General features: G+C 41.5%; 2 protein-coding genes and 1 long non-coding RNA gene across 10 annotated transcripts in view; 2 read left to right on the plus strand and 1 right to left on the minus strand.

Annotated features, from left to right (window-relative positions):
• RAPGEF4 (Rap guanine nucleotide exchange factor 4) overlaps window positions 1-6,792 on the plus strand; it is a gene marked incomplete at its 5' end in the record, with an annotated part of 141,706 nt that extends 134,914 nt beyond the window's left edge. For 6 of the 7 annotated variants that reach the window (XM_084209690.1, XM_084209693.1, XM_084209692.1 and 3 more), the window contains 2 exons: window positions 4,122-4,176; window positions 5,703-5,903. In XM_084209690.1, coding sequence (XP_084065816.1) covers window positions 4,122-4,176; window positions 5,703-5,830 — 183 coding nt within the window. In that variant the 3' untranslated portion in view covers window positions 5,831-5,903. Of the gene's footprint in view, window positions 1-4,121; window positions 4,177-5,702; window positions 5,904-6,200 lie in introns of those variants that run through there. The other variant, XM_084209688.1, reaches the window with a different exon arrangement.
• LOC311156046 lies at window positions 4,089-18,080 on the minus strand. Its single transcript, XR_014616324.1, has 4 exons — window positions 18,037-18,080; window positions 13,734-13,822; window positions 5,600-5,916; window positions 4,089-4,759 (listed from the first exon to the last, which is right to left on the minus strand). It is a non-coding gene; the product is annotated as an uncharacterized lncRNA (long non-coding RNA).
• MAP3K20 (mitogen-activated protein kinase kinase kinase 20) overlaps window positions 17,915-21,543 on the plus strand; it is a 65,527-nt gene continuing 61,898 nt past the window's right edge. Inside the window, exon 1 of one of the 2 annotated variants that reach the window (XM_084209695.1) lies at window positions 17,915-18,096. The gene's annotated coding sequence lies outside the window, so the exon portion shown is untranslated. Of the gene's footprint in view, window positions 18,097-18,173; window positions 18,662-21,543 lie in introns of those variants that run through there. The other variant, XM_084209696.1, reaches the window with a different exon arrangement.

Below are 21,543 nucleotides of genomic sequence, written 5' to 3' on the forward strand. Positions count from 1 at the left end.
CGTATTTATTACAGAGGAGCAAAACTTTTAAAGCTTTTTAAACACTGTAGTTTTAGTTTGGAAGGTGGGGAAGATTTTGAGAGCTGCAAGTATGTGAAAGGTACAAAGATGGCAGAAGGCTGCAAACACAATTAGTTTGTGATCTAGAATGACCCTCTTCTCAGTTGAAGGCAAGCACCTAAATAGCACCAGTAGTAATAGTTCCTGTAAACTCTGTATGATTTAGCAGATACAGGATAACCTACAACCTGCAGCACATGGCTATAGACACCATTTAAGTGACACTGCTTTTATAGCTAAGTATTTAGAAAAAATTTACAAGTGCTTTCCTAGAATTAGGTCTTGGCAGGGAAAGAAGAGAGAGGAAAGTGAGGAAAGTACTGAGCATGACTCTCCTTAGGGACAGGTATTTCATACCCTTGACCACTTCCTGATTTTTTTTTTCCAAACCTCAGCTGCCTAATTGCACTCTGACTGCCAGTACAGAATTTTGTATTCACAGACAAAGGGAAGATGCAATTAATTGGAAACTTTATCAGTGCCATTTCTCAAATCATCAGAGAGCCTGAACAAAGATTACTTTCCGTGGCACCTTCTCCATATGACATTACCCAGCATTATCTTAGGAATAACACCTGTAGAGGGAGCAGAAGTCAGGAAAAAGCTCTGGAAGTGCTGACTTGCCATGGCAGCACAAGATAGTGCCATGGTGCTGACCACTGATGCTTCTTTTTGTCAAACCTCTTCACCCTTCAGGTGAGAAAAGAGGATTAGAGAATTTGTGCATATTTGTTTTCAGGTTTTGTGGAGATGAACAAAAGGGAATTCACACTCTCATCCATATGCAAAAAAAGGGGGCAAACATTCTTTAATTTTTGGAACATAAAGATTATGCAAAAAGTGTGTGACTAAAGCCCTGAGTAGTTTTCAATAGCATATATGAATATTTATAATATTTAGCAACCTGGGTTTGGAATGGATTAGAAGATAATGTGCTGGCCTGCTGCCACAATTCCAGACTGTAAAACTTGAAAGGGTATTGTTGTGTATACACAGCATGCTGGTAGTAGCCATTATTTGTTATATTATGCAGTTGGTTCTATTTCAGAAAGATCCAAATTTAGGTTTGTATGGCTTTTTGATAGTGGTCTTGCTTAGCACTGCGAGTAAACAGAGGTTAATCTTTGCAGGCATCGACTAGAGGTAATCCTCTCTTTGAAGAAAAAGGAGCAGGCAATTAAACTTCCATCTGAACATTTTTTCTGTCCATGTTTCTAGTTTTCTTGCATCAGAAGAAGACAATCTAACTTACCTATGGGATTTGGGAAGGGAAATTTCACTTTGTTTCATAACCTGTTTTTCTGTTCACTTCGTACCTTACAAAGGGGAACTGTTAGGAGCTTAGACATTTTGAGACAGTAGAACAGCACTTGGAAAAAAAGTAGTTTGAAAAGAGCTCTTCAAAGATACATAATGCTTCAGAATCTTGCCATTGGCTTGTGATGCTTTCTTTAGGCGACATTTATTCAGACTTAAGACTCACTTCCTCATTGGTTTGTATTTCATCATTGCCAGGATAATTCTGAATGCACAGATAGAATCACATCATGCTCAGGAAAAGGCAAAGGAACCATTTAAAATGAAGTCTTTCAGCCAACTGAAGGAAGCCAGGCAATTCAGCCTTTAACCAGAAGTCAGACAAGTCCGTTGCCACTCCCATTTTTCCTTGCCTAGAAGAGCCCACATAATGGCAAATTTGAAAATAGCAAAAACCTTTTTAAAAACCTTCACTACATACCCATAACTTTTCTTTCAGTACAGTACTGCATTACAGTATTTATTCTGGATGTTCTGCTTTTTTTGAGAACAAACTCCCCATGAGAGAAAAAAGAGTAAAATTTTTCCAAAGAACAGTTTTTTTGATAAATCTAAGTTTTCACATATGAAGCTAAATAATAATAACTCCAAAGATTATTATGAAATGCAGCTTCAAAACCTAAATACTTTAGGGTATGAAAATTTAGGGTGTGTTTTAACAATCCATCTAGAAAGCACATCAAGCAAAACTAGCTATCTTCCTAAAAATGTAGTGTTCTTAGCAAAGCTTCCTTTGAAGCTAGACAGTCTTGAAACTTCATTGTGTTGGCTGGTGCAGTTCAGCTTTATGATCTCCTTGAAACAGTCATTGTAGATGAGTATATTTTGAACTGGTATAAATCGAAATAGCAGCATCACATAACAGAGCCAAATATGAAGCCATAGAAGTGTGAAACAGTCATGTTTATATGCTTGTGTTGTTTTGACTTACATTTGATTGGGTTAGACTGAAAAATCGACACTGTTCCATGCAGTGTGTTCTGTCTCAGCCCAGTTACCTTGAGTATTTAAGAGGTTCCATTGAAGTCAGTGGAGTTTATTCGCATGCTTAATGCTAAGCACCTGTGAAAGTGTTTGCAAGGTAAGTGCCTTAGAGAATCTGCATAGTAATAATGACTTGAAGAGGTATGAAAATTACATTAGGATAAAATTTACACTTACTTGAATTATACATGTAGATACATATAACTTTAGGAACAACATAAGTAGATGCATTTCTGGATTCCCTGGATCTTTTGGGAAAGTGTGTTTTAGAAATAACATATTTTAGATCAGTTTCGTTTGCTAATACAAGGTGTAATCCATAAACATTTAGGACATCATATATCAATAGTGTTTCTTATGCCAACCAACCAACTCATTTTTGTATGCTTGATAGTACATTAAACTGTCTGAGATTATCCATTGTGTGTGTAAGGATTGTCTTACAGTGGTGCTTCCCATTCTGGAATGAGAGATTTCACAAGCTTAGTTCATTTGTAACATTTTCATTTAAGATTATAATTGTGATTTCATTTAAGATTATAATGAATTTAGAGGAGCATATGCCCCAGGCTTTCTTGTTCACTAGTAAGAGATATATAATTGCATTTTGTGAGACCTTATGACTAACTAGTTTGTTAATCTTGGTGAGAGTGCGCTGTTAGAAGATGTCGCTGAGTTGAAACACAGACATTAGAGTCTGATAGGGAGTAGCATATCCTTCCTCTACTTTTTTCTTAACCTAAGCAAAAGAAACTGAAACAAATGTTGTCTTTATAGCAGGGATTGAATCAAACTATTTAGCTAACTGCTGAAATTTCAGTTTATTTGACATTACGTAGAACAACTAATTCTGACCCATACTGGTGGGTATATTATTTCTGTGGTGCTAATCATAGAAACAAGTTAAAATTCTACAGTCCAGAGCTAATGTTTTGCTGAATGACTAACCTTAATTTATTTTCTTAAAATCTATTGTAAAATAACATCTGATTTATCACAGCAAGTGTATTGATTGAAACTGAATTGAATGAAATGATGGGGTTTTTTGCTGAAGAGGAAGCACAGCCAAGAAGGACTGAAGTGACTTCTGCTTTTTTTTGGTGAACTGTCAGTAGAAGGGTCCACCAAAAGTGAATCCACTTTTCAGGTTGAGTTAGATACACTTGTGCAAAGTAACACTGTGTAACAGGTCTGTTTATGAAACTTGGCTGCAGGCCACAGTACTGACAGTGGTGTTCTCACCTGTGAACCAAGCATTCTGCCAGTGGAATCACCCTCGTGTGCTTATTTATACTGTCAGCTTCCAGGACTGCCTTTTAAACTCAAGTTTGTATAAAAGGTGAAACCTCTTTAATTGCTGAATATATTCTGAAAATGACCTTGCTGTTAGGAGCTGATAGTCTTTAAATTAACGTGTATATACTCCATCGTATTCCTTTTACTTTTTAATATGGTAAGATGTTATCAAAGAAATGCACATTGAAGGGGCTGATTTTCATTCTTTCTTAGGGCCTTTTGCAGCATTCAAGCAAGGGAAAGAGTTCTCTGAGCGCATGTAAATTATACTCATGCTTATTTAAAGCCTGTGTAAATGCAAATCACACCCTATACATTAAAGTAGCAGCATTAAAATTATATTTTCATTCATATGACTGCTTTTATTGGCATGTGTCTTCGCACTCAGGCACAGAGGTGCTTCGTTTGAATGCTGATGAAATACAGTGCTTGTTCTCTGATTGCATCCCATCTTTTCCTTCCAGCGCATGATTGCCAACACTGTCAGGACAGTGAAATTCTGCCGAAGCCAATCTTTCAGTAAGTGTATTACAACATCTGTACTGTCGGCATTATCATCAGTAGCTACAGTAATTACAACTAATTCTGTGTGTACCAGAACTGAAGAGCTTGCTTTCCAGTGATTCTTCCATGTTTGGATCCTGTGATGTTTCACAGGGCGAAATATCCTTCAGGAAGCTCTAATAAGCCCCTTCTCCTCTGTCTCTTTTCCATGCATGCGAAAGAGCTAAATATCTGTGAGGTCTTTACCCATCTGTCAGATTAGAGCCAGTTGAAATTAGACCCTGGATTCAGAAGTGGTTGAAATAAGTCTAGCAGGCAGCAGCACACAAATGCTTGCTTGGATAAATGCTGTTTTAATATGAAACCAGTCTGGAGACATGACCTTTATAAATGACATAACTGCATAAGGTGGTGGATTTAAAACCTGTTTGTCAGTATAATTACCAGAACTTCCTTGAGGCCATGTAAGATGACAGAGCTGTATGGTCAAACAGGCTTCTCTGTGGGTCTCATCCCATCGAGCTGCACTGTCAGTCTCAGTCACATGGGCATTTCCTCAGCACTTCATCCATTTTGACTCACAGTACCCTTCCTCTTTCTGAAACAACAGAATAAATAATATAAAACTATATTTTTATAAATATAGTTTCTTTCCATATGAGTCAAAGCTTAACTGTAGAAGATCTGTAGACATTTTTGTAGAATGGTAGAAATTAAGAAAGATTTTTTTTCATCCACAATCCAGATTTTTCTGGCTTTGTGTCTTTAATTTTGATGTATTAAGCACGAGGGAGACCTCCACAACTTAGAAATGGAAGGAGATTTTCATTATACATGATATAACAAAATGTCAGTATATAGGTCTACTGGATCCAAATTCCATGGGTTTTGTGGGTGTGTATGTGTAATGTAATGTAGATGCCTCAGTATAATTTTTTAGTTGAATTTAAGTTACCTAACACATATTACATTACACTGTACGCTATTCTTATGGGGCTGAAGATACTTAGAATTTAACTCAGTAGTATTCCATAACTGCTGCTGGAGTAGGTAAAATGTGGTTAAGTAATGCAAACAGGTAGTAAATTCTGAGGCTTGAATGGGGCAGCCACTAAGTACTATATTGTTACAAATATTTAAAATGAGAATATTGCATTAAAAGAGGCTTAAATCAATTACATAATTTTGAATCTGTGAAAGTTGCTGGTTCAAAAGCAAATGAGCAGCTTTAAATTGTACTTGTTAGCTGTATAATGTATAGCTAATGACTGATAAGATGATGTGTAAAACTGTAACCAAGGGCCATCAATTTTAGTAAATGTAGCCAAGGATATCCAAAAGAAAAGTTAATTTGTGGGGGTAGTAACCAGAAAGACCATCAGATACGGAGAAAAGGTTTCAAAGAGAGCAATTTCTAAATATTTCTTTTTTAACTCACCAGGATCTAGTCGTTCCTGTGACAGCTTGTAAGGAGTTGTGCATTTTGTTCAGGCATTTGTCCATTTACGTGTATCAATCCTACATCATTTCTCTTTCACCAGATCCTGATGCAGCCCTAACTAATAAAAACCATCAGGATGTTCGGAGCTACGTGCGGCAATTAAATGTGATTGACAACCAGAGAACTTTATCACAGATGTCTCACCGACTGGAACCGCGCCGAGCATAAACATTTGAAGCAATGATGAGAAACGATCTTTTATCCTCTCAAGGTCACTTGTTAAGAACTTCACTTTCTCTGCTACTGCACTGCCACTACAAAAATAAGCAAAAACATACCATAAGGTCTTAGGCAACGCACAATGTACCAGCCTGCTGGAGAACTTTGGCTGAGGAAGAATTTATGCACTGTATGGGTGGCCATGTTATGAACTGTTAATTCATCCTAAAGTGTAGTAAGTGATACGTCATACAGATTTTAAAAAAAGGCAAAAGATAGAATAGTTAGTGGGAAATGAACAAAAACTTAAACAGTTCTAAGGTAGGTAGTGGGTTCTTCTCCCTAATTAAGAATCTGTATTTTATGATTTATGCTTCAGGTCAGGACCAAAACTGATCGTCAGTTTAGCTTGCTCAGCTACTCTTGACCTCAATAGAAGATGGAGGTAAGAATCTGATGAAATAATGTAGGTTCAAGAGCGATCCAAAGTATAGTTCCATTCAGAGAAGACTTACAAATATTTCAATTTTAAATACAACAAATACTAAGAAAAATTCCTAGTCTTAATCATACTGTCTACTACTACAAGCAGTGTGGCCATTTCAGAAAACTGACAAGACTGAAAATATTTGAATGATAAATAGATTAATCAGTGTTTACATTTTACTTCTTCTTTTTAAATTACCAATCAAGTTTTTACAAAATTCAGTTTAAAAGTAAGGTCGTCAAAATCAATAGCATTAAAAGTAGCAAAGGACTGGTTCAAAAAGAGCACAATATGCACAAATGGATTTCAAGAGAATATTTTCCTGGACATTAAAACCTTAAACTGCAGCTAGAATTAATCGTGGCTGGTTAACACATTTTCTGGTCTTACACATTTACACATATCTTAATTTTCAGCCAACTGTTTGCACTTTCAATAGACTGTAAATAAATGTCAATTCATTATGTTCTAGAATATTTATTTATGTAATAGTTATTGTGCCAAAATAATTCTGGTTTATTTATTTTGTTTAGCATGTTATGAAAGTACAGCTTTTGTCTTCACACTCTGTGCATTTACATGTAGAAGTTGTGTGATCTATCTTTCCTGTAAATAACATGCAGTACCTTATTAAATGTAATTGCTGGAAAGGTTTAGTCACTGGCCTTATTTGCACTTTCAGCTTCATTCCTGCATAAATACCAATGCTACTAATTGGCTGATATATCAAACTTGGCTTGTCATTTGCTGGGCCTCAAACCAGCAGTTGGCCTTCATGCACTGAGAGATGGACGATGAGATTAAAGCCAGTCAGATCCATCCCTGCCACAGGGGATGACAGTCCGGCAGTGACGCAACACCACGGTCTCATTAGCTCATTTGTTTCTCAGGAGAAAACATTTAAATTGGAAGGGTTTAAATAAAGAAGGGATATATTCTTAATTTTAGCTATCTAACTAATTTGTCCTGCTCAGTCAGGACACGTGAGCACTACAGGTTATCTTATCTTGGGCAGGATTTTACCTCAGGGTTGGCAAACTCAAGACCTTGGCTAATAGGGCACTTGAGAGACCTCTGGGTTCGATGACCACGGGGAGGTCTCTCAGGGCCTGCAGCCATGAGGGGAGAGGTGGTCTGGCATGTGCCCTTTCCCCTCCTGAATGCTCCTGGGGATGGCTGTACTGCTGCTGGGCAAGCCCAGATGGCAGCCAAGTGCATGCCAAGGGAATGACAATGTTCAAATGACAAAAGTCTTTCCTACTGCATTCACACTCATTCTGCGCTGTGAAGCTGGATGTCATAAAACTGATTAAGCCTGAAATTAGAAGTTGCAACTATTATCTCATAATTAAGCTTCAGAGATGACCTCATTGATATAGTCTACATTTTGCTTTGGACACGGAGTATATTATTTTTGGCATTGAGCAGGACTGTGTAGAATCAGTACACACATACAATTTTTTTTATCAATAAAAATAATTACATTCTTTTCGTCAAAACATAAATTCTGCAAAAGTTGAGAGTCACTGGGGAAATGCTGACACAGAACCACAATCTGCTTGATACCTGCATTCTGCAAAGGAAGGAATTACACAGTTAAGAAATATTCTGCAGCATGATGAAATAATTTATTTTAACTTTGCTGTCTGACTAGAAGTTCAAGGTGATTCAGAGGAAAACCAGCTAATAATATAGAGAGAAATTTGTGTCTTATCATTTCAAGTGAGAAATATTTATTTCCATTTGTGCTGTTTGATGAATATACTTCATATGGCTTTTTCAGATACAGAATCTTCCCAGAAGCAAAGTATGCAGTAGAATAAACTACAGGGACACAACAGGCATTTTTATCTTTGCAATCATTTGGTAACATTTCTGAGTTCATGATTTTATTTGTTCCAGGTTTGTTCCTATTGTTTGGACTTTCATTTATTTCTGTGTTAGCTGGTTTATAAAGCTGCCAAGTTTTGGCTTGGCTCTGCATATAGACTAATTCTTCATCTGTTTAGTATGTTTTTATCCCCTTTGGTTTATTCTTTTTTTCTTTAGAACTTCTCACTGTTTTACTTATTTATTGCCAACAGTCTCTATCGTGTAGTTGTATCCCAGTGATACAAAGAGAGGTTTCATGGCACCTACATGTCAACAAATGAATGCAGTTTACCTACTCAGTGAAACAGGTATCTGACATTTTTAAATTTTCCAATAAAGGTTGCTGTATAAATAACAAGTGTTGCTATCTCTGTATCTAACTAATTCAAGTGGCTCAGATAGTTGCTATGGTTCTAATCACTGTCTAAATACCTAGAGATTAGATGAATAAAACTACCTTCTGGCTCTAGAATCTGTCCTGGCCTTCCCTTGCTCCCTCTGGTGACTTTACAACAGGAAGGCAGCTGTCAATATATTGCACTAGTTGTAGGAAGTCTAAGCGGCTGTTGCACTGGATTGGAGAATGAATAGGAACTCAAGAAACACTGAAATGTCAAAACATCCATCCTGCCTTCACCCTGTGCTCGCAGCTGCGAGTCACAACTTGTTCCTGCTTCACGGAGGGCACTGCCTTGCTGCTGACTCTCAGACAGGTCTGCAGGCCTGGCTGCAGGGAGTTGGGCAATCCCCAGCAACGCTCTGCTCAGGGTCCATCCTGTTTTAGGTGCAGCACTTGGTCTGGTTTTGGCCCAAGCCAGCTACCTCTGCAGGAGAGTGTCCAGCCATTACTTATGGGGGATCATGCAGCAAGGCCATTTCCAGGGGAAACTACAGAGCTGTCTGTCCTGTCTCTGTCCTGCCTCCACAGTCCTCCAGTGGGACCCAAGGTGCTCTGCACCTCCATCACACCCACTTGCATAAACACTACAGCACAGCCCCCTCCTGCCTGCAACAGTGCAGGCTGAACAAACATAAACCTGTTCTAAATCCTAATCAGGATGATTATGCCTGAGGGTCACAGGCCATACAGTGCTGATATGGCTGGTCCCTGCTGCTTGGCCTCAGGGCCCAGAGCTCCTGGTCCTGTTTTATTTACTGGCAGAGTCATAACAGTAGTATGAATTTTCAGATGAGATATGACCAGGAGGCAGTGTCCATAATAAATATCCACTGCTGGCTACCACTGAGCCAGGGTGGTGACACCTTGGGCATTTTGGAAAATGTTCTGCATTACAGGGTTCCACCAATGGCCTTTTTTTGGCTCAGGCAGCATAGAGAACACAAACACCTCTGTTTAGGGCTGCGTTGCCTAAAGAGTCGCAGGGTACAGCTCTCCCTACCCTGGCACATTTCACTATTGTTAATTTGTTAGGATTTCTTCTTTTCTCAATGACCAGGCCCAGTGCCGACAAAAGCAGGGAAGAAAGGTTAAATCCAGGGAAGCTTGAAGCCTGTACACCAGGAGGCTACAACTGTTAGGTAAAGGCAGGATTAAAAATATTTTCCACGGACATCTTGTTCAAACCCAGTCGGCCACAAAGATATAATAGTGACAGATAAAAGAATTCAAATGTATTTGCAGGACTCTGCAGATGGAGGGTTTGGGTTCTTTCTTCCTAGGTAAAATATTGTGAGGGCACACAGTCTCTTCAGACCAGGCACAAAGAGAGACAGAAACAAAATGCTTCTTTTCAGAGACACTGGCAAAGCAACCTTTTAAGTACAAGAAGTTTAAATATAATTTAGAAATCTTACAAAATAAGGTAGAGTGAATCAAAAGATTTAGCCTTCAGGGGTACAAAAAGAGATAATGAATTTTGCTTGGGAAAAAAAATTAACAAAATTATAAATCTAAATTGTTAACACAGCTTCTTAGTAAGGTCAACTGCATAATATAGAGCACCTTAACCTCTTCCAGCAATTTTTAAACACCATGCAGCTTAAATAGACTACTTCTGAATTCAGCAGCATTTCTTCTGGGAGCTCTGAATGCAAATCAAGAGGTAATAGTAGAAGGAAATTAAAAGATGTGCTATTCTCATTTCATTTTTTGTACTGATAATAAGGAAAGCAGCATAGAGTCATATGGCAAAGTGAACCTCTAACTTCAATAGCTTTTCTTTCACTGTTAATCTGAAATGCATTACACTCTGCCTTTTCAAGTAATCATAATGTTCTTTACTGTAGCCTGCATTAAAGTTTAGCAGGCATAAGCAGCAGCTGTCACCAGAGGTCAAGGTATTAGCAATCAAAGAAAATAATGACCAGATTAAAAAGTTATCATTAAAATTGCGAAACCAGAAACTTCTTTAGCAGCTTATCTTTGGAGCCCTGTGTCCAGAACTGTAGCTGTGCCCATGAAACCCCTGCCACCCCCAAATGTCTCCCCATTGCAGTGTGGTGGGGCTGGGCAGCCCAGGGCTGGGGGGGACGCTCACCTTTCTGCCTCCTCTCTTGGAAAGGTGCAGCACTGCCCCAAACTAATTCCCACAGGAGAGAGAGCTCTCTGATGTGGCTGGTGGCTAAAACCTGACGTCAAGCTTCTCTCTGTGGTCAGTGTTACAGGAGCACGCAGGGTACGGCGCTGCATGCTTGTACCTCATGCGTCCAACAGTATGGAGAGAGTGGCTCCAGCCCTGTGCAGTGCTTTAGCAATTACAGCCCTCAGACATCTTCTAACTAAGGCAGCAACTTGCAAATCCACAAAGGAGCATAATCTAACCACGGTCTTGGCAGTTTATGACTCGAGTGACGGTGGGACTGCTGTAGAAGGGGAAATTCTTAAAAGGGAAAAAAGAGCATGTGCAGCTACAAAATCTATCACATCTAACTGCTGAAGGGTATTTCACAAAGGGTTGCTTTTTAATAGGCCTGGCACTCAAAGGTAATTTCTGAATTCAAAATAAATTCAGAAACTGACATGATAATGCATAAAGAATGAATAATTACTGACGCAAATTGGAATATTTTTCTTGGAAACTCCATGTAATAAAAATGTGACACATGGGGGTACTGGTAAGAGTTTGACCTTTATTTCCTGGCCCTAATCCATTTGGGTCAGAGTGACAAAAAGCAAACCCTTTCTCACATGGTAGGGGTCAGCCAGTTGTGTTTAATTTTTTTCCTCTTTTTGCTTTCAAATGCAAATAAAGCACATTACCAATGAAAATAATGATTGTAAATGAATACCTCAATTAAAGGAAATTTACATAAAGATACGTAGGATAATGGTAGCAGTAGATATTCCAACATCCTAACAGACAATAATCCATTTCTTAATCAACTTCTGTCAATAATCATAAGCTTTCTGCTCTCCATGGTTTCCTCATTATAACACCACCTCTTGTGTTTTTAAATAGTTCTTTCTTCAGATGCTGTCCGAGCCAGCCAGTGAACCTGCTATCTGTATTTGCCGACTCTTTGTGTTTTTTCACAGGTGTACATTATTTCTGCACAGGACTACTGTCGGCAGCATTGTGGATGTTCTCAGATAACAGAGAGACAGTTTTGCCTTGGGTTTTCTTTAGATGTCCTCATTCTCTGTAGGACTGACCCTTGAGGGCTGCAGTACTGGCAGGTTGCTGTCTAGTGTCTGTTTGAAATACAACATTTCCTTCCATTTGTAATTCCTGCCCTAGTGTTTCTCCTGTTCGTCTTGTCTGGCATGTAACTCCTTTGTGGTGCTCCTGATCAGTTAGCACTGTTGCCAGAAACTAGTTATAGGTTTACAGGGATTTTTGTTTCCTTCCTGTCATAACTAGAAACTGTTAATAGTGTGCTTGTGTTTTGGGGAAGTTGATTACCTTTGTTTGGAATCACAGGAAAAGGGACTGAGATGATACAGCTAAACAGATTTATCTATAGTAATGACTTTTCTGAGGCAGTCTAATATTATGGACATTTTCTAGTCTTATTTAATCTCTAAATACAAAGAGAAAAAAATATGAGATCTCCAATAGACAGATTTGTTATTAAATAATGTCCAGTGGATTAAGTAAGTACCAAAAAATGTAAGCTACTGTACACTACAGTACATCATTAAAAGGAGTTAATATTTTCTTTGTAATTCAAACCAATTCTCTGCCAATGGTGGCCAAAATTTTCATTATTCCATTACCTGCATTTACTTTAGAAGAAAGGTAAATGACATAAATAGTTTGGTAATAATTGGTATTAATAAAGAAAATATGATACTATGCTTTAAATCATTTGTTGAAAGTTCTGGGTTGTTATCTTCCCTTGGTGGTCCTCAGAGGTGGTGGAATTGTGCCTGCCTCTCCCCAAACTCTGTGACTGAGCAATTTATTGGGAAAAAATGTTGAGATAAATGAAGGGACTGTTGCTTCAGTGGAGCTTGGAGTAATGTGGATTAGAAAACACAAATGGGCAAAGCTACAATAATTTCAGTACAGCTCTAAAATAAAGAAAACAGTATTAAGCTGTATTACATTTTAGAGAAAAAATCTGCCAAAATTAGAATAAATTAGGTCCAGTGGACCAGAAAATTTAATATAAGAGAAGAGTATGAGCTATATATATAGATATATACAATTAAAAGTATGTCATGAAATGGTAGCTGAGCAGAGTACTAGTGAGTGGATTACAGCTGAGTATAATGATCGGCTAAAAACTGTGGTGCCAGAAAAAGATAAGAAAACCATTCTTGTAAAACAATCAAGAATTGGATTTCTTGTTAATATTTTGCCATCTCATGGCTATCTCATTACTAATTATATTGATATTTTTGTAGAAGTTACATGTTCTTTTTACACTGAACACATGCCTAATCAAAAGACAGCGTACAAGCTGTAACATGCCAGTTCTGAAAACCATTGTGCACAAAGCAGGTACTTGATCCACACCCACTGCTCACAAGCATATTCTGCCACACGTCTGCACTTAATCATTCTGGTCTATGTTAAATAATTTTGTGCTTAATACTTTTACAATTAATTAATATTTAATACTATATTTATAATTTCATGTTAAATATACCATATAGGCACTTTCATAAAATCCTTATTTAAACATTTTTTTTAAAAAACAAGAGGTAAGAAAACAACAACAAAGATGGGTCTCCTAGATAGATAATGATTGGTACAAGCTCTTTCGTCATTTCCCATGAAGGACAAGAAGAAGCCACTTCCCACAGGACACCAAAGACTGGGCTGCTGAAGCAAACAGGAATCACGGTCTTGGCTGTGCGAGCATGGGGACTGCATGTAGCATCATGCTGGTGATTGTGGGTGTACACTCATCATCCATGTACCCCAGGAATGGCAAGATTGCCTCTGAGCCAATTCCAAAGACAATTCCTTAGATTTTTTACTTGCTATTAACCAGAAAGAGAAAAGGCAGCTTATTTTGGCTAGCAGTTGTCATGCAAGTTGTCTTTTGGCATGCAAGTTGTCTTTTAGTCATGAAACCAATCTTGCTAGTTATGTTTTGGGGTGTAACTGCAGAGGTGTGGGATTGCAGCATATGCAGACATACCTGCACGTATTTCAGTCTGGAAAGCAAGCAAAAATAATGTAGAGAGCGCTTTCAGGTGATCTATTTTTCACCTCTTCCAGATCACAAATCTGATGGAACAAATGGCATAAACCTAGTGACACCATGTAGTTGCAGCTAACACTGCTCAAACTAGCTAGATTAACACTAGCATACACTAGTGCTACATGTTCTACAGCAGTGTGTACAACCTTCCCAGTATATCCCAGGCATGACTTCCACCATGTTTTCCGGCCAATTTTTTAAGCTAGAAATGGAAGCAAGCCATAGCAACCAAAGAAGCAGTCGTGCTTTAAAGAAACTTCTGTGTTAAGCCTGAGATGAACTCTGGGCCAGTCTTGAAGGAGAATTGAAAAATACAGAGCAGGTGTCCACCTCCAAATTATCTGTGTCTAGAGTTTCACATACAGTTTAAGCTGGCATAAACCACCACACTGCTAAAAAAGCACTTCCAGGCTCCATCCCCTCTCAGCTGCTTTTATCAGCCCTTGCTCCTTTCCTGCCTTTGTGCTGGCAAGTCTTTGTGTAATTGCCTGATGAGCTGCATTCTGCTCTGAGTGAAAACTGATTTCTTTTCTCTGCAGTTGCTTCTCCTGCACAGCCCAACTCCCTGTGCAGCCATGCAAACACCATGCTGGCAGAAGGTGAGGTGGGCAGCACAGCAGCAGGAACAGGGCTCAACAAGCAGGGCAGGGCTGTGCCTTGTGCTTTTGGCAGGCAGGATGATTTAAACCACCTGGACATATGCATGACACTGTATTTTCCATGTTGAAATGTGGTGAGATATCATTACACAACCTGTAATGAGACGTAAAGAAACAATTCATATGAATCTTTTCAACTCTAAAATTGAGTTAAAAGTTGATAAAACTGCCTTTATCCTTTGCCAAATTTTGTGGTTTTACAATAACTTTTGTTAGTTTTTAAATATTTTCTTTTTCTGCCTGTCCCATATTAATTGAAGAAGCCTGAGATTAGGATTGAGCTCTCCAGAGGTAACTTTTGAGTTTCTTTGTTTGAGTTTGCTGCCTCAGAAAGGAGGGAAAACATACCACCAATGTGTTGGCTCACTGTTCTATACAGTAAACCAATACACTTAAGAAACTGCCATTACACTGGTTTCTGATCTTTTCTAGCTATTTTTAATTTAATTTTCTTGATAATGGAAAAACAACTTGAAAATACCCAGTCTCACTAGCCAGAGGGGAGAAAGAGTACAAGCCCCAAAATGCATGCTCAAAACCTTTCAGCTTCACAACAGTGTAGCACGGGGTTGGACAGTCCTTGTGCAGACTACTTTGCTTTCTCTTACTTGTCCTCTACTAGAGCTGGTGCAATTATGTGATTTAAACAAGTGGCATGTTAACACATTGCCCGGTGCAGACTCTGCACTCCTCTTGAAGTAGGAAATATTAACCACCCCCTCATTTCTCATGTGCTACCAGAATAGTTTATTTAGGCCCTGCAACCAGAGCTTAAAGTCAGATATGGCAAATCCCTGCTCTACAGATACACAGCCATGGCAAAAATGCCCAAACAAAGCACAGTAGGCAAGAGACCTTTGAATGCATGTGCTCAAGGAAAATGCCTATCAAACAGGTGATTTAACATTAAAAGAGATTTTTAAATCTCTTTAACCAATTGGCAATTGCCTCTGGCAGGAAGGACAAACAGTTTTGTGACAGCATTTAAGAGACTATGTGGCACCTCTCCTCCTCCAGAGCTTAGTTTCATGTGACTTGTGTTTGATATTTGTTGTTTGATATTTGTGTGTTCCTTTAAAATGTGGCACCTTTGACTGGAAGCTTCTCCAGGCTTACTACATATCAGTTCATAAGAAAGCATAAGTGCTCTCAGATCAGACAAGAAGTGCCTGAAACTGCAGGGGAAGCCAAAGCATGCTGACCTCCCTCACTGCTTGTCCTGGCATTACTGAACCTATCTGGTGGGCAAAAGGGGGTCACCAGTGCCTGCTTTTCGACTTTCTTACTGTCTTCACATGCTTTCTGCACTGAGTGCTTAAGATCTTGCTGAACTTTACTCCTATTTTTATAGTTCAGTGAAATGTTTTATTTTAAGCACAGAAAGAATTAGTACTTCAAATGGGTGTTAGTATTTAATGGGTATCAGAGGCTTTCCCCTTGTTGTATTAGTTGTACCAAACTAATACAACATGGGGGAAGCCTCTGATATCCATTAAATAATTATATTTCATTAATCAGTGAAGTGTTCTTCCATGACTCACCTTGATACCATACATCTTTGAGATGTACAATTAATGGATATGTTTCAGTGGGATGCTGCACAGCTCTTTGTGAATCACTGTGCTACACCATTGGTTTTATATGGCAGATCCACACATGTATGCAACAACAGTCAAATATGAGAGAGAGCAAGGAGCTGCAGTTCTCCAAAGAATATAAAATCTCAGTGTACAGTCAGCAGTAGATGACCGGGGGAGTGCAGAGGAAATCAGTGCTAGGCACTGAGTCTTGCATGATAAATTGTATCATACAGAAAATGTGCTGTCACAGCCATGCGATGCGTTTACCTTAATAGAAAAATTGTTTGCTCCCCAAGTATTTTGAGTCTTTTCCTTTAAGTGTGACAGCAGTAAGTTGTCTTATTGAAACAGTAATAAGATGATTCTATTTGCAAAAATTTTTCTGCAACAGCAGAATACCTCAATGCCATTAAAATGTTTGGATAAGAAGTGATCTGTATGGCTGTTTCATTTCTGACCTGGGCAGCCAGGGAGTATGTACGAGGGATTGTGGGGGGCAAGTTGCCAGTCAAGTCCTCCTCTTCTTCCATATTCCTGAAAGGAGGACTGGCTGTAGGAGCAAACCTGCTCCCTTCCTATTCCTTGGGACCTCCAAACCCTCACCCACAGCATCATGGCAATCCCAATGATACCGAGGACTTAAATATGCTGTATCTTGGGAAAACACCATCCCAGCCCCCATGGCACAAGAAAACGAGCAGGGTTTTTTTTGTTACCTTCATCTGGTCATTTTGGTAAAAAATTTAGCCATGCTACCTGTCACAGAAGCAGGAACCCTGGAAGGAAGAAGCTTGTGCTTCCAAAGCTGTCGCCATGGCAGTGCATCCCCTTCCCTCCACCTGCAGGGGTTGGGCTGCACTTGTCCAGAGGAAACACTGGAGAGAACAGGCCCTGCTTAGTCCAGAGGCTCTTCCCAAGTTTGGCACAGCTGATCAACAAGCAAACAGCCACTCTGCCAGAGACTGACCTCCCTGGGCAGTCCCAGCCAGGAGGGCCAACCCTGTCCTAGGGTACATCAGCCACAGCATCGCCAGCCAGGCAAGGGATGTGATTGTCCCCGCTCTGCTCTGCTCTGGGGTGGCCTCACCTCAGGTGCTGGGGGCAGTTTTGGGCACCACAATAGGAGAAAGATATAAAGTTCTTAGAGGGTGTCCAAAGTAAGCCAACAGTGATGGTGGAGGGCCTTGAGGGGAAGCTGTGTGAGGAGAGGCTGAAGGCACTGGGTCTGTTCGTCCTGGAGGAGACTGAGGGGAGACCTCGTTGAAGATACAATTTCCTCATGAGGGGAAGCAGAGGGGCAGACACTGATCTCTTCTCTGTGGTGACCAGTGACAGGACCCAAGGGAATGGCCTGAAGTTGTGTCAGGGAGGATTAAAATTGGGTAATATTAAAAGGCTCTTCACACAGTGTGGGGCTGGGCACTGGAACAGACTCCCCAGGAAAGTGGTCACAGCACCAAGCCTGACCAACAAGCATTTGGACACCACTCTCAGGCACGTAGTGTGGTTCTTGGGGATGTCCTGTCCAAGGCGAGGACTTCATGGTCTTTGTGGGTCCCTTCCAACTTAGTAGAGCCTGCGATTGTGTGATTGTGAGAAGCTGATGCTCCGTCCCGCTCGCCTCACGCCAGCCCCACCACAGCGCTCCCGGTGTGGACGCAGGGTGCGCAGGCCGTGAGGGGCCACGCGCGCCGTACCCCAGCGCTCGTGTCCCAGGGCGGGGGGGCCACGCTCGCCTCCGCCCGCCGCCCCCGCAGCCCGAGGGGCCGCTCCGCGCCGGCAGCGCCCGCCCTGCCCGGCACCGCGCCCCCTACAGGCAGGGCGCCGCGCCGCCCGCACCCCCGAGCCGCCGGCGGCCGCGCCTCCCCGCGGGGCCCGGCGCGGAGCGCGGGGTGGCGCCGCTGCGAGGCGGTGCGGGGGCGGCGGCGGCTTCGGCTCCCGGCACCAACCGGAAGCGCGGGGGACGGAGCGGGAGACGCGGTCGCGCCGGTTGTAGCCTACCTCGCCGGCTCCGGGATCGGCGCCGCTCGGGTCCCGCCAGCCCGGAGCCCCTCGGGAAAGGTGAGGACAGCAAAGCGCCCCCCGCGGAGGGAGCGCGTGGGGCGGCGGCGCGGTGGGTGCGCATTCGGTTGGGCGGAGGGAGGCGGCGGGCAGCGGGCCGGGCCGGGCCGTGGGTGTCCCCTCCGGGCTTGACGTTCTCCGTGCTGAAGCAACTTCAGAAGCCCTGTGAAGGGAGGCGGCCGGCCAGGCACACGGCCTGACCTTGCGTCGCCTTGGTCCCGCCGCGCCGGCCAAACGCCCCCGTGGTCAGCGGCGCCCACGCTTGGCCGCGCGGTGGGACAGGGGTCGGGAGACGAGCCGTGCCCCGCCGGGAGGGCAGGAGAGGGCAGGCAGAGCTGAGCGGTGTCCGCCGAGCGACGCCCGGGCAGGTCGGCCCGGCGCGAGAAGAGTGCTGCCGGCGGCAGCCGCCCCTGAGGACGGACAGCGGGACACGGGCAGCCGGCGTCCGGCCGGGGGCTGCTGCGCTTGGCCACCCCTGCGCTCCTTAGAATGTCTTTCAAATGCAGCGCGCCTGCTGCATTTTGCTGTTGTTTTGGGCATAAAATCCGTCGGGTTGGGATTTGAGGTGTGACTTTAATTCCCTCCGTTTTTTTCCTTTTTTAAAGTAAGCTGTCGTTCTTTGGTTTTGCTGTGTTTGCTTAAATTAGCTCGTTTCCAGCAGTATGATCTTTTATTAAGCACGCGTGTGTGAGGTATTACTCCCATGCTCTGCTGGGAGTTTTAGCGACAGAGCCATCGGGAAAGCCATGGATCATTACTTCTTCTAAGTTCCAGAAGCAGAAATAATTTGAAAGCACTGGATTAACTGGGTCACTGCCCGAAAACATCATAGCTTTCTGCAGGAGGCATGTGGTTAGATGTTTGCAGGACTTTGTCCTGGAATTGTAAGTCCTCTGAAACCTACTTATTTTGTCTATCTGTAATGTGCTTCGCATACCCGTGGAATTGTGTTATTAATGGTAACCCTGGAGAACCTGGCTCACTGTGAGGAGAAGACAGAAACATGGACAAAACTGAGGCCCAGGTGCTGCAGTGCCATGACCAAGCTGCACTATGGGCCTGGATGCAGGCTTAGCTTGTCTTTCTTGCGAGCTTGTGTGTGTTCTACTGGCAGGCATCACTTACAAGGTATAATGTAATGGAAGTGACCGGTTTAGGGGTTTTCTGAGATAAAATGTTTTTATTTAATGTGAAGTCTTTAAAGCCTTCAGTCTCTGCCATTGACCCAGTTTGGCTTTAAAATGATTCTTTTCCTCAGTACTCAAACTGTTTAGGTGGAGTTGAACCCTTTTTCTGTAGCAATGGTTATATAAATTAAAATAAAATTAGAAATGTTATTAATGGAAGTTATGCAGAATTCTTAGGTTCTGACAAAGGACAGGCTCAAATGTTGTTGAGTCTGTAACTAAGGTAGGCAGAGCCATGCCTCCAGTCTCACCATCTGCAGGACTGCTACTCAGTCTGATTAAGAAAGTTTAGTAGTTGTAGGGGTTGTTGGCTTTATTTTAAGTCATTGGGAGATTAGAAGATTACGATATATTAAATTTAGGTATGTGCTTGGAGTTTGTTTGCATCTTATTGATCAATAGTTCATGACATGATTAAGGGGTTTTTTTATTTATAAAAACTTTTTTTCTGCAGCATCTTTTGTAGCTCAATGTCACTAACTCTTTTCTGTTTTCTGTTTGGACAAGACAATGGTTAACCATGTTTTGGTGTTTGAGGGTGGGTTTTTTTTGGACGTTTTTATTTGTTTTTTTTTTTAATATATACTTTTTAAAACTCTGTATAAATATACTGCTGAAAGAATCCAGGTTGGTATGCTCAAGGACTGCAGGCCTTGTTGGATACAAAGGATGATTTGGGTCTAAAAATGGATGGTCAAAGATCCTGAAAGCAAATGGGCTGTTTTGCCAAATAAGGAAACTTGGCACATTCAGCTGTGTATTTTAAGATAGCACAAGTGTGGTGTGCTACTACTTTATTGGCAATATGTTGGCAGTGTGCCTTCTTGCAAGAAGCACTGAATCCTGCTTTGTGGAATCACACAGTAAAGTGAGGGGAAGGGAGTTGCATGGTTGTTCCTCATAATAAATTACAAAGGCTGTTCCTGCAGTAATTGGATACTTGGGCAGAGTCAGGTGCACGTGCAAGATGAGAGATGCAATTTTTGGTTTCACAGCCACGCACTAAACAAAGTATGAGTTGCAGTTACTGTGCAATTTGTAAATTATTTCCTCCCTCCTGTCTCTAAGTCCCTCATGTAGAAGCTGTCTGTACTCTGGGAGCCGTAGTTGAATGACAAACAGAAGGGTCTTCTGTTTTGTATGTGGAATAAAGCAGAGTGTTGGGCATAGCAACACTTCCCCTACCTTGCAGTTTGTAAGCAGCTGGGAGGTAGAGGTGAATGTGTTCAGTTCTTCCAGTGTTGCTGTGCTAAGATGCAGGGCAGCCTGCAGCAGAGTCCTGCTTGTCTGGGGGGGTTCCCTCTCCTTGGGGGGTGTCTAGAGGAAACAGCAAATGTGGGACCTTTGCAGGGCCTCACATGGCTTAATCCCCTTAAGTGCTGTAATCAAAAGAAGCTAGTGATGGTGGATGGTTTCCTACACCTGCATCACTGGTGTACTGAACTGAGCTTGTGGTGACATAATGCAGTGACTTCGCTTGCTGCAAAGTGACTCTGTGTAATAGTCCTGACATGTTGCATACTATTGTTAAATAATAATTTCAAATGTCTAACACTGCCAAATGCAACTTAGGTCTCTTACTTTTTGGTATGAAATGAACAGCTTCCAACAGCATGCTCAAATATAAATTACTATGTGGAAAACAAAGAGCCAGGAGAAGATGCAGATGTTGCTGCAAGATTACAAGCTCATGCTAGCTATTAGAAATAAAACAGAAAAAGGAGAAAATAATTTTACCCCCGGGAAGATCCCATAGGAATAATTGAAATAACCAGCAAATTTAATTATATCCTGAAATACCTGTCATTCACTATTTCTGAATTGTCATGTTTTCATTTACTTGAGAGCAAGCAACTAAGTCGTCAGTGCAGTGTTTCCCTGGTACACAGTGATGGTACTTCAACACCCGAAACTGAGTGGGGAAGGAGGGTGCGGGTGCCAAACCCTCCTGAGCTGTGTGCAGGGAGTTGCTGTAAGGCCCCAGGCCTCGAGGTCATGTTGCAGCGGGCTGCTCTCCTGTCTGCAGAAGTGTAAGATGCAAAGAAGTGCCACGCGTTGTTGAATGCTGTGCTTGTTTCAGATGGAAGTGGAAGACTATAGAGTTTAATGAAATACCTGATTTTTTTTTCTCTTAACCAGTTTTATAAACTCAGATTGTTAAATATCTTTGAAACAGGATGACAAGTTAATAACTGTGTGGATTTGTCGCATGCAATTTTTAATCTAAACAGTTGTTTTCTCAAACATAACACAGAGATCG

This window comes from Fringilla coelebs (assembly GCF_963513975.1).
Source record: "Fringilla coelebs genome assembly, chromosome: 7".
Taxonomy (NCBI): Eukaryota; Metazoa; Chordata; class Aves; order Passeriformes; family Fringillidae; genus Fringilla; species Fringilla coelebs.